Source organism: Sinohyriopsis cumingii, chromosome 17 (genome assembly GCF_028554795.1).
Source record: "Sinohyriopsis cumingii isolate HCF-2022 chromosome 17, ASM2855479v2, whole genome shotgun sequence".
NCBI lineage: Eukaryota > Metazoa > Mollusca > Bivalvia > Unionida > Unionidae > Sinohyriopsis > Sinohyriopsis cumingii.
Genome location: NC_142977.1, coordinates 12,338,600 through 12,352,364, shown reverse-complemented (window position 1 = coordinate 12,352,364; position 13,765 = coordinate 12,338,600). Strand labels below are relative to the sequence as shown.

Here is a 13,765-nt window from a genome sequence, read left to right as displayed (position 1 = left end):
ACAAAAGTCCAACGAAGCCCCAAGAAGAAAAAGACCAGGTCCCCAAGAAGAACTTCTCCAGTGGCAGGACCCTCCTCTGACCAGACACCACCACCACCACCACCCCGGAAAAAGAAAAGAAGCCCCCAGAAAAAGAAAAGTCCACAGAAAACTAGTCACAAGAGAGGCACTTCGGCCAGGACGCAACCTTACACTCGCAAACCACGACCTGCCACGGCGGTGACTGCGTCTCCGGCAGCCTCACGTTTGCCCACTTCTCTGTTAATGACACCCAGAACTGAAGAGTACTTGGAGACGTTGATCACACCAAGAACTTCTCCGTTGATGACCCCCAAAAGAACTTCCCCAGTGGCAGGACCTTCCAATTTAGTGGCAGTGGCTGCTGCTCACAAAGTACCTTCTCCCAAAATCAAAGTTCAAGAAAGATCGGGCATGTTACAAAGTTTACTGGATTTGTCCAAGCAAGAACTGGCTCGATTTAGTCCGTTACGTACCCCTGCACGACGTGTCATGCCTGTCCTCAAACTAATACGACGTAAAGACAATCAGTGGCGACGCGTTCCAGTATAAAAAAGGCCTGTGACCAAGTCGGGTATCAGTGTTTTTTGGTGCTCCTGAAGACTCAAAGATGTCACCCTCCAGAAAACCCCAAGGAAAGAAAAGGAAAGGACTGCCACCACGTTTAGCCAAACATGGGGACATGTTATCTGTCCTGTCCAAAGCTTCTCCACCGCTACGAAAAAAACTCATTCAAACAACCTCCAAAGAGGTCATCGATACCGTGTGCGAATGTTGTTTGAACGTTTTCAAAGGCACGATCCCTTTGTCCAAACACCAGAAACAATGCTTAGGCAAACATCGTCACGTTCTTCGCCAAATGGTTCAAAAGAAAATTCCCATTCGTCAAAAGAAGAAGATGTTAGTGCAACGTGGAGGTATTTTACCTCTCTTGTTAGGCCCCATACTGAAAGGAGTCTTGGGAACCATGTTGGGAGGACTGGTGGGAGCAAGATAAAAAGGCCTTGGAAGTTCCAAGATCTCAGAATCGACCCCTGACAACCCCATGGAAGGACGAAAACTAGCTTTAGTGCCTTACAAACGATGGATGGAATACCATCGGTGGCAAGAACAACACACCCCACATTTACCTCCCAATCCCCATTTGAGCGAGATGTCCCAGTTACAACACGAATTGCAGTCCTTGATGGATCGCCAAGATTTGTCCGAAACAGAAAAATCGCAAAAGTACGGTCAACTCTTGCAACGACTGCAACTCTTTCACCAGAAAGCTTTAGACGAAACAGCTCTACCCACTCTGAAAGATTTTAAGACCTTGATGAAAAGTCCAGCACCATCACCAGCACCAGTACCACCAGTACCCGTGACCAAGACAGAAAAAGGAGAAGAAGAGGAAGGGTTTCAAACTTCAGCAGAAAAAGTACGCAAGTTAACAACACCACCTACCTCCAGAATTGGATGGATTAAAAAGATGATGGCCACCCCTTCTTCCTCACAAGAGAAAAAGAAAGTGAAGACAGAAGTGAAGACAGAAGTGAAACAAGAACCGATATCCCCCGCTCAGACATCCTTCTCCTCTTCGACACCTATTGCTGGCCGCACACGCAAAGCATTGCAATCCAAGAAAATACCCCAAGAGAAAAAGAGTAGCATCCTCCAAGAGTGGGTGTCTTATTAACACACCAACCAACACAAAAAAATAAAAAAAGTCTTAGCCAGCATTTACTACGATCCCTCGCATCCTGCAGGTTACGCAGGAGTTCAAAAATTGTATCGTGCTGCCAAAATGCGACTGAAAAGTCTCCGTTTACCTCAAGTGCAACGATGGTTACAAGAACAAGCTACCTACACTTTACACAAACCCATTCGACGCAAGTTTGCCAGAAGTCGCACCCGAGTGGAAGGCATCGATCATCAATGGCAAGCCGATTTAACCGATGTCTCTCATTTGGCCAGCTACAATCGTGGCTACAAATATTTGTTTTGTGTCATCGACGTCTTTTCCAAATTTGCCTGGGTCGTGCTCTTGACTTCCAAATCGAGCAGCGAGTTAGTGCGAGCCCTGCAACGGGTGTTGAAACAAAGCGGTCGTCACCCTCTTCGATGGCAAACGGACAAAGGCACCGAATTTCTGAACCAAGCTTTCCAAAAAGAATTAAAGAAACGTGACATTCATTTTTTTACCACCGAGAATCCCGAAACCAAAGCCAGCATCGTGGAACGCTTTCAACGCACTTTGAAAGAACGCATGTGGAAATATTTTATGCATCACCACACTCTGAAGTACATCGACATCTTACCGCACCTGGTGCAAGCGTACAACCAATCTTACCATCAAAGCATCGGACGTGCCCCGCAAGACGTGACTCCCGACAACGAAGTGTTGGTGTTTGAGCGTCTGTTTGGTACGTCCCCGACGAGGGCTGTCCCCGAGAAAAGTGGAATGTTGGCCGTAGGAGATTGGGTGCGCATTGGCAAAACCAAACGCACTTTCGACAAAGGTTACTTATCTAACTGGACGACCGAACTGTTTCGCGTCACTGGACGAGTGCATGGCCGTCATCCTGCCGTCTATAAATTGGAAGACATGAACGGAGAAGTGCTCAAAGGAACGTTTTATTTGCCCGAGTTACAACGTGTCACCAGAAAAGAAGACGACGTGTACGACATCGAAAGCATTCTCGAACGCAGAACCCGTAAAGTGGGCAAACGACGTGTCAAAGAAGTCAAAGTACGTTGGAAAGGATATCCACCCAGTTTTGATTCTTGGATCGACGCTTCGCAAGTCATCGACTATAAAAAGAAGTGACCATCATGTCTTTTCACACAGACGCAGCTACGTCGACCACTCCTCCTTCACCCAGTTCTTCTGTACAAGATTTACAAAAACAACCCTTGTGGGTGTGGTGTGGAGAACGTGTGCCTAAAACGCAAATCGTCTTTTTCTGCCAAATCTTCGTGGTGTATTGTGTCATCGGGGCAGCCATCGCCAATTTGAGTTTGCAACAAGGAGACAAACAATTGTGGACCATTTTATTGAGCAGTTGCATCGGTTACCTGCTTCCTAATCCCTCCCTGAAATTCACCTCGAACGGGAACCACGGGAACCTTGTGTCCAGTGCCAGTGCCAGTCACCACTCCAACCACAACCAGAACCCCATTTTGGGCGGAGACACGCCTCTGACGTCCACTAACCCCTCGGACAGCCACAGAACTCTGGAATTATGAGTCACCAAAACCAATTTTACTTAACCTTACCCAGTGACAGTTCCATGGAGGTGTTTCCCAAGAACACGTTGTGCTGTTACACGGCCAAATTACCTCAAGCCATCCCCTTAGATCACGAAGCCCATTGGGAAGTGGCTTTAGTAGAAATGATTCACCCGACCCAAGTCCTCAATGTCCTTCCCAATCAAAATTTTTCTGATGTGGAAGTTCATGACGAACAATTGCAACAGTGGATGGATAGCAATGTCAAATATGACAAGAAAACCCGTACACAAAAGTACACCACCTATCACTTGTTCATTTCCCCAGGCTATTATTTTAGTGGTCAACATTTGGTCGGCACCATAGCCTCCAGGTTTAATGCCGTGTTTCTGAAAGCTTTGGAGCATGGTAACAAAAGTGTCACCATGGAGTACCACAAAACAGCTCGTCGCTTCTTGATGAAATTTGAACGGAGTAAAATCCTGTCCATTTTATTTTGTCCTGAATTGTATGACATGTTGGGCGGAGACATGAACCTGAGAATGAGCATGATGAAGAAAAGCGAATTACCCATCGTTTACGACAACGAGTCTTTTAGCAAGTTATTTCGTGCCCCGGTAGAACTGAACCAAGGACTGAATTTGATGTTTGTGTACTCCGATGTGGTGGAGTATAACGTGGTGGGACACACCTCCGTACCGTTACTGCGTGTCATTCCTTTCAAAGTGGATTCTGCCACGAACACTGACGAGGAAGGTGGAAACACTTACCACGTCCACCGCGAATTTGTACATCCTCACTATTTGCCTGTCAGTAAGTCGTATTTGGACACGGTCAACATTACTATAAAAGGAGATTTGGGACAAAATATTCCATTCACCAAAGGAAAAGTCACGGTGAAACTCCATTTTCGAAAACGGTTTTCTCACGATTCGTAAGTCATGTATCCAGTGTACCGAGGGGTTGCTCGACAACGAGGACACGGTTTAGGAGATATGTTAAAATCGGCCTTTCGTTCGGTGGCCCCGGTGTCGAAACCGATGGTGACACGCGGATTGCACGCCTTGAAAGATGCGGCACTGACGCAAGGCAAAGAATTTCTCCAAAATGTCATCATCGACAAACAAAACCCTAAAGAAGCCTTCATGAGGGCAGGCAAAAATGTCTTGCTGCAAACGGGCAAAGACATTTTGGGTCACCGAGAAACACCTATAAATGCCCTGCACGCTACCGAGTCAGGCATTCAGCAAGGACAAGGCACAAAGAGACGACGAAGAAAACACCCTTTCACCAGACTTCAAGCGAGAAAGGCCAAGAAAAGAAGAACCGTTCGAGACTTAGACGTTTTCGATTATTGAGAAAAGAGACAAAAAATGATGCACCGAGAATCTTGCGCTTGTTCCAAGACGGAACTGGATCTGTTTGCCATGCCCCCCACGATGATGACGATGCAAGAATCCCAGTGGGTGGAATTTCACCCCGTCTCCTCATTGACCGATTCCGCTCCCATCGAGTTTGAAATCAAAGGACAGCCCGAAGATTACATCGATCTGAATAGCAGTTACTTGTACCTGAAATTCAAAATTCTAGATAAGACTGGAGGTGCTATAGACGATGAAGCAGTAGCTCCCGTCAACAATTTCATGCATTCCTTGTTCAGTGGAGTGGACTTGTACTTGAATAACAAACTGGTCAGTAGCAGCATGGATACTTACCCTTATCGTGCCTACCTGGAAAATCTCTTGACGTACGGAATAGATGCCAAGAACACTCATCTCAATGCCTGTGTGGTATGGGAAGCTGACGAACCTACCAAGTTTGAAATATTGGAAACTGATGAAAAGAAAGACAACAATGATGGATTTGTAGAACGAAGAAAGAGAATCACGGGAGCCGACACAAGTTTAGAACTGATGGATCGTTTGCATTTGGACATGTGGTTGCAAGAAAAGTATTTGCTGAACGGGGTGGATGTCCGCCTGAGACTGAATCGTAGCAGTGCCGCTTTCCATTTGATGGCTGATAGTGACGGTTACAAAACCAAAATCCTAGAAGCCAGACTCTACGTACGCCGTGTGGAAGTGTTACCTAAAGTGGGAAACGACATCAGTCAGACGTTGAGCAGAACGACTGCCAAGTATCCCATACGACGCGTGGAAGTGAAAACCTTCACCATTCCCAAGGAACAGCGATCCATGATCGAAGATTATCTGTTCCAAGGACAGTTACCCAAACGTTTGATCGTTGGTATCGTCGAGAATACAGCCTTCAACGGAGCTGCCGAAAAAAAATCCTTTCTACTTTCAACACTTTGGCGTGTCCAAAATCGAAGTCAGTCGCGATGGCAAGACCTTGTGTACCCGACCTTTCGAACCTGACTTTACCAAGAAGAATTACTTGAGATCGTACTTGTCCCTGTACGAAGCCACCGGACAGTTAGGAACCAATACCAGTCACGGTATTACGTACGAGGATTATGCAGGAGGCTACGCTTTGTGGGCTTTCGATTTCACTCCAGACCAAGGCAGCGACGAGGGACATTTCCACCCTATAAAATCCGGCCAGATTCGTGTGGAAATTCAGTTTAAAGACCGAGACCCTGATGAAACGGTGAACGTCATCCTGTATGCAGAATTCGATAATACCATAGAAATCAACAGTTTGAGAGAAGTCATCCTAGATTACTAGAAACCATGGAAGACTGTTATCCCTCTTTACCTAGTGGAGAAACTTTTAGTGTTGGATTATTGTTAAAAAATGTTAGAGTTGTTGTTGTTTAGTGTTAAGTGATTTTTGAATAAAAAATGTTGTGTTTTGAAAAAATTGTTTGATGTTATATTGTTGGATTATTGTTAAAAATGTTAGAGTTGTTGTTTAGTGTTAAGTGATTTTTGAATAAAAAATGTTGTGTTTTGAAAAAATGCCTTTGTCTTTTGTTTAGCTATAAGAATGTTGGATTGATGCACTTTCATTTCTTACTATCCCTCTCATGACACTCACTAAACGTTGCGACTCAAAAACCGTGTGGGGGATGTTTTCCTTCACGTCCGCGCTTTGACTTTAAGAACCGGGTTGTTTCCAGTCTAACCATCCATTGTCGACTCATCCTCCTAAGAAGATGTGCTCCAAACTAGCTAAACTCAACGAAGCCTACGTGAATTTGCATAGGGTCAGACACAGTCTGATACCGAAGCCAGAAGAAATAGAGAATGTGAGAATGTTAAAAATCACTGAAGACCTGATAGAAGAGCTCTTCAGAGAAGAAATGAACAGGGAAAAAGAAGAATGGACAGAGAAGTACAGACTTCAGAGACAGCAGCAACAACAACAACAAGAGCAGCAGCAGCAACCTGAAGCTGACAGAGGCTTTGTCGATTGTCGTATCGACACCAAAGAGTTCTTCTTCTCTTTCCGAAGAAGCAGACCTATCGCCAGAAAGTCTATCCTCAGAGGACATCGCATTCTTAGAAACTAAAAAGAATTCCATAGCAAACAAAAAAAACAGCCCTTTTCAGGGCTACCCAATACTCTAGAAAAGAAATAACAATCGATTTGCCAATGTGTGTAGGTAGAGTAGTGTGAAAATAAACACTAACTCTTTTTTAAAAAATGTGAGGGTATGTGTTTGTGTGTTTGTGTTTGTAAGTGGTTAAGTAAGTTGGTATGGATAGTAGATTAAAATGATGTCTTTTTTGGTGTTTGAGGTGTATATTTGGAGTTAGATTGGATTGCTTTGCGTATGTGGATAGTCTATTGAAGTGATTTATAAAAAAAATTTAAAATAGTGATGGGTAGCATAAAAAAGTGAGTGAGTGTTTCTTTTAGGTCGGCGCGTTGTTTTATGGTCATGATCTAGGTAAGATCAATTTTATGTTTTTAGGGGATGTTTTCGTTCACGTCCGCGCTTTCACTATAAATTGAAACTCGTTCGGCAGTCCAGCCCTTGTTGATTGATCAACACCAAAAATGAACACGAGACTGGAGAAACTGTTGGAACTTCATGTGCATCTGGAATATGCCAGGCGCATATTAAATGAACTGGCCGCGGAAGCCATTGTGGAGGAGGGAAGGATAAGAGAGGAGGAGGAAAGAAGAAACAAAGAAGAGGAGGAGAGAAGATATAAAGAAGAAGAGGAAAGAAGATACAAAGAGGAGGAGAGAAGATACAAAGAAGAGGAGGAGGAGGAAAAGGAGAGAAGAAGAAGAAATTTCAGAATCCCAGAGAGCGAAAATTGGGATTCTGAAGCGACATATCCTGCCTCTGCTCTCTCCCCCCAAAAGGTAAAATGTAATTGGGGGATAAGATGTGTATGCGGCGCCAGGCCTGGAAGGTGCCACCATTAACCAGGTGTCCATGAAGTTCCAAACAAAAAAACAGCCCTTTTCAGGGCTACCCAATACTCTAGAAAAGAAATAACCATCAATTTGCCAATGTGTAGGTAGAGTAGTGTGAATATAAACACTAACTCTTTTTTAAGATAGTGTGAGGGTATGTGTTTGTGTGTTGGTGCTTGTAAGAGCTCAGGTATGTTTGTGTGAATAGTAGATTATGGGTTTCTTTATTGTTTCTTAGCGTAGGTGAAGAGTATAGTTAGGGTTCTGTAAGCGCTCACGTACGATTGTGTGGATAGTAGATTATGGATTTTGTTTATTGTTTCTTAGCGTATGTGAAGAGTATAGTTAGGGTTCTGTAAGCGCTCACGTACGATTGTGTGGATATTAGATTATGGATTTTGTTTATTGTTTCTTAGCGTATGTGGAGAGTATAGTTAGGGTTTTGTAAGCGCTCACGTACGATTGTGTGGATAGTAGATTATGGATTTTGTTAATTGTTTCTTAGCGTATGTGGAGAGTATAGTTTGGGTTTTGTAACCGCTCACGTACGATTGTGTGGATAGTAGATTATGGATTTGTTTATTGTTTCTTAGCGTATGTGTTTGTGTGTTTGTGTTTGTGTGTTTGTGTTTGTACCCGCTCACGTACGATTGTGTGAATAGTAGATTATGGGTTTGTTTATTGTTTCTTAGCGTATGTGGAGAGTATAGTTTGGGTTTTGTAACCGCTCACGTACGATTGTGTGGATAGTAGATTATGGATTTTGTTTATTGTTACTTAGCGTATGTGTTTGTGTTTGTGTGTTTGTGTTTGTGTGTTTGTGTTTGTACCCGCTCATTGAGTCATCCACCCTTGTGTCTTCCATGATGTTTAGGACGGACATGCTTATGTATGTCAGGTCCAAGTGGACTGTTGTTGATAGGACAGATACTAGTCAATGGATGAGGAGAGTTTACATAGAAGGACAAGGATGTCTCAAGAGGGTACTTGTGTATGGACCGGCAGTTAGAAGGAGTTTAAGAAGAAGAAGAAGAAGATGTGACAGATGCCATCTATGTTAATATTAATATTAACATAAACCCAAAGGCCCTTTTCAGGGCCAGCCATATTTCTCGAAAAAAGATAGCCTTTCCATTGCCTACCCCTTTTTTAAAAAAATTTTTAAAAAAATAAAATCCCATGTTCAATTTCCCTTGACGCTATAAAGTCCCACCCTGTTTAAATTCCTTTGACGCTAAACCGTCCCACGATTTTTCTCCATGTTAATTTCCCTTGACGCTAATCTGACCCACGATTTTTCTCCATGTTAAATTTCCCTTGACGCTAATCTGACCCAGGGGTCTCTGTAATGCTAATTCCCATTGACGGTAAAGTGCCCCCATTTACTACTATCGGTCCCATCCCAAGAGTCATTATTAACATTTTGAAACGACTGTATACATCTGAAGACCACCCACTCATAGTCCAAAGTTTCAAGTCTGTTTCTTTAATGATGTAGGAGACATACAACATTACTAATAGCAGGACATGCTGACAGGCAGAAGGACATAATCCAGATCTTTCGAAAACATGCATGGGGATTAAAGTCACTGTTGATTCTTCTAACTTAATCATTGTGCCTCTCAATGATAATTATGGAAAGATTTCAAACAATATCAAGGCTTTGAGAAAAAATATTTGTATGGTTTAGAAAGTTCCCCTTCTATGAAACAGCTTTTCATGAAAAGAGAAACAAAAAATCAGATACACATATATTGACATGATATAACTAAAAAACACAAACATTACTATATCTGCAAGCCTTTTATTTTAATTTTCAATAATATGTACACTTTTATAATAGCTATAACATATTAATATCATTATCCAAGTAGTAAATGGAAATGTTTAATTGCAGGTAACAACCTATGCACACATTGCAGTTGATTATTATTATTATTATTATTATTATTATTATTATTGTTATTATTATTATTATCTCTAGTTTTATAAATGAAAAAATAATTAATGATTGGAGTATTTGTGTGAAACTGTATTTAGGTGATTTCAAGGAATTTGTGATAGCAGAGTTCTACTAATATTGGCGACAAACATTATCTTCCCTTTAGATGGTAATTTTATGATACTGAAATTATTATCTATATTATGGGCCCGGACAGCAACACCGGAAATATTCATATAAAACATCACTTTCCTCTCTCCAGGACCACAATGAAAAATGTGTCTTGTAAACAGATTTCTAAACCACTTGTTTGGAAGCACCGTAGGTAAAGTATAGATCTGATCAGGGTAAATATATACATACAATCCATCACCATAAGATAAAATCCATCACCATAAAATACACTTCTGCCAATATAAGTTAAGTTCACAGTATGGATTCTAACATTTGTGCAAGCAAAACAAAATGTTGAGTGAAGCAATCAAATAGTTGGTTAACAGCAATCTGATTAAAATCAGATCTCCATTATCTTGCGTGGTGGTAGTCATGCACACAATTAAAAGTGAAACTCAAAAGGATGTGAGTATATATGCCTTCAACCTCCACGTTAACGTCCAGCAATGATAACTTCATCCCTTATATTGAAGGCATATCCATTCGTCCATCAATTAATGTAAAATAGCATTGTCATTGAATTTCGCTGCAAGCATCGACTAGACATTATGGTGCCAACATGATAATTGATAATCCAGAGTCCCTCGTTCTCTCAAATCAAGTTACTTCAACCCATTTTCCATATAGGTTGGACGTGTCTAGTTCCATTTGTAGTGACTTCTATTTCTTTTTTCTCCGTCTTGTTGATCAAACTACTTCAGGCTTTACACGAGGATTCTCTACAGAACACATTTCTTTTTCTGAAATGTTCGGCTTTGATAATTATGTGTGTGTGTGTGTGTGTGTGTGTGTGTGTGTGGAATCATGAGCTTCTACATTACTAGCCACTGTTGTTCGAATATATACTTGTATATCATTCCTATGTACTATTTTTTAAATTCTAAAGTGCCGTTACCAATTTTCAGGCTTCAAATCTGGAATTTTGACTTGTGTTATTTATGTAAGTTGAAATGTAAGACATGATTGTATGGGGCAAAACATTATATTTTCTCAAAAAGCTACAACCCCGTTGAGTTTATTGGAATTTTATATGTTCCTATATTATGCAGTTTTGGACTTGTGTTTTTCCTGATATTGTAACCTACCATAGTCACTATCCAATATATTTTCAATGAAATACCAATAGTCAGATCGGAAAAAGAGCTAGCCACACGCAGCAGTAGACATGTAGGCTTTACATGAGGATTCTCCACAAAACACATTTCTTCTTCTGAGATGTTCGACTTTGATAATTATGTGTGTGTGTGTGTGTGTGTGTGTGTGCGTGGAATCATGAGCTTCTACGTTAACAGCCACAGTTGTTCGAATATATACTTGTATATTATTCCTGCGTACTATTTTTAAAATTCAAAAGCGCCGTTACCAATTTTCAGGCTTCAAATCTGGAATTTTGACTTGTGTTATTTATGGGAGTTGAAATGTAAGATATGATTGTATGCGGCAAAAGGTTATATTTTCTCAAAGAGCTACAATCCTATTGAGTTTACTGGAATTTTATACATTCTTATATTATGCAGTTTTGACTTGTGTTTTTCCTGAAATTGTAACCTCCCATAGTCACTATCCAGTATATAGACAGTGAAATACCAATAGTCAGATCGGAAGAAGAGCTTGCCACACGCAGCAGTAAACATGTAGGTTTAAACTAAGTAGAATATCTCAAAAACAGATGACAACTATTTTTGAATGCATCAAGCTATTTAGTACAGAATGTTTTTCCGAATCATCACCTAAGAAAAAGGCTTATATTTGCACTGTGAGCATCACTTGTGGTGTCAAAAATGACCTTTTGACCTGAAAATGCAGGTATAAATTTGTGGTTTTTAATATGCAGGTGGATGTGGCGTTAAATTTGTACATAAACACTGTCCCTTGCGCCCTTTGTTTATGTCAATATGGTCATGTATGCACATTTTATTCCGATTAAATTAACTACTATGAAATGTTTATCAGAACTTTATTACGAAAATAGTGTTACCAAAGTCTCTAAATCGTGATTTGATTGTTGAATGGTCTGCACCTTAAATGTCATCAAACAACATCTCAACGAAAATTATTAATCGCTTTGGAAGTTTACAGTGGTAGCCATGTAGAAAACTTGGTCAAGAAAAAATGCCGTCGGGCCTATCAAATAACAGGGTAGAATACATTTATTTAGGTGGCATCAATGGCGCGTGACATTCAAACCAGTTTGTAATGGACCACACCTTTAGGTTGACCTCACCCAACAATGTGCACGTAACTTAACATTTATTTTGCCGTATGTACTTCTCATGTCGTGTAAATAATGACCTTCCAAATGAATATGGATGTATGAGGATCCAAATAAAATGAAAGAATCAATGACATTTAAAGGTATGTAAATCAAATTGTAAAAATTACCTTCATCACCTTCAACATGACCTGTATTAGCTTTACTACTATTGTGCACTAGAGCGTGAGCTGAACTAAATATACTATAAAAATACGGTCGCAGTCGTGTCCTGAATATGCACTAAATGTAAAATGTGGGTGGTATTGCAAAGTAGAAAAAGGAACATGAAATTTGCCCCTACAAAAAAACAACCAAACAAAACAGGCATCACATTAATACTTCTACTACCCGCTCGCCTTTCTAGTCATCAATTTAATTCTTCAACCGCTCTCTTTCACAAATGCCTCCTGACCAACATATCAATGCTTATAAAGTCCCCATCTCCGATAATTTAAATACCTCTACGGTTCCTGATTACCAATGTCGTTTGTCATTATATAAATACCTCTACCGGCTCCAGTCACCAATGCCCTCTTGCCATCAAATCGAATATTCATTCCTGTATCCTCGACAGTTCGTACGCTTGAAGCTACAAACTCGTTTCTGCTGAGATAATGTATGGTGAGATAAAAACGAATTCTCATCCCCGTCACGTGATCTCTATTATTCTCCTTCACAATAGGTTAGCTTGGTGCGTCCAACTATCACCTTTAGTATACGATAAGTGAAACGTTGTGAATGATTAACTCTAAACACAGTCATTCAAAAATGTTCATGGACAATTTGTCTGCGCAAAATAACTATGTGTGCTAAAATAGACAATTTTATACTGTAGATGACGGCGTTGATACAGTATTGATATAATGCGTTGTAGTTATTTTCTTGCATGTGATCATCGTATTTACTGTAATCTGCAGCCATTTCTTCACAGTCAGAGTGAAATATCCCGCCCACCTGTGCTGAGTTGTGTATAAGCAATGGCCTTTAATTAGCTGCACATGTAATGCTTCAAATTTTTAAGACATATATTAAACACGTTTATCCTACCACCATCCCCAACACATATTGCATATACTGTGTATATGTTTCATTCTGCTACACGTTGTTTTGTAGCAATGGAACATTATTCTATTGGCCTTATAGTTCAAAGTTATATGTTTATATTTAACAAATACTTCAAAGTTATATGTTTATATTTAACAAATACTTCTATATTTCCAATTTACTCTATATTCATATGTTAATATTTTCATACACTATTATATTTGCATTTTATTATTAATTCATCTGTTTATATTTTCTAACACTGTTCTATTTCAATTTTACTATATATTTATCTGTTTATATTTTAATGCACTCTTCTATTTCCATTAAAAAATATATTCATATGTTTATATTTTCATACTCTATTGTATTGGCATTTTAATGTGTATTCATATGTTTTTATTCTCGTACATTAATCTGGTACATTTTATTATATTGTCATATATGTATAATTTAATAGTTACAGTAAGAACTATTTTATGCATTTCTTTTTTGTTTGTTTGTTTATTTTTTGAAACAATATACATGTATCCGTATAAAGAAAGGAAATGGCTACGAAAAGATTTTATCTTGAGTGCTTTCAAGTGTGCACAATGCTACTTTATCCACTCTCAACATATTTGCAGAGGACGCGCAGCTAATTATCGATGTCACCGATTCACGTTAGTTTAAATACCTGGAGGTTTTTCGAATCCCTCTAGTCAAGCAAGCATCGGTACTCATAAAAGCGATATCAATATTATAATGTTAAGTTCAAAACATGCACACGATTTTATCGAAAAATGAAA

The 13,765-nt window shown here is 40.1% G+C and overlaps 1 protein-coding gene across 1 annotated transcript in view; it reads right to left on the bottom strand.

The window, feature by feature from the left end:
* The window catches only part of LOC149777761 (L-xylulose reductase-like), a 39,823-nt gene extending 27,333 nt beyond the window's left edge, over positions 1-12,490 (bottom strand). The window contains exon 1 of the mRNA XM_089940442.1: positions 12,439-12,490. Coding sequence (XP_089796568.1) covers positions 12,439-12,490 — 52 coding nt within the window. The remainder of the gene's footprint in view (positions 1-12,438) is intronic.
* Positions 12,491-13,765: the final 1,275 nt, after the last annotated feature.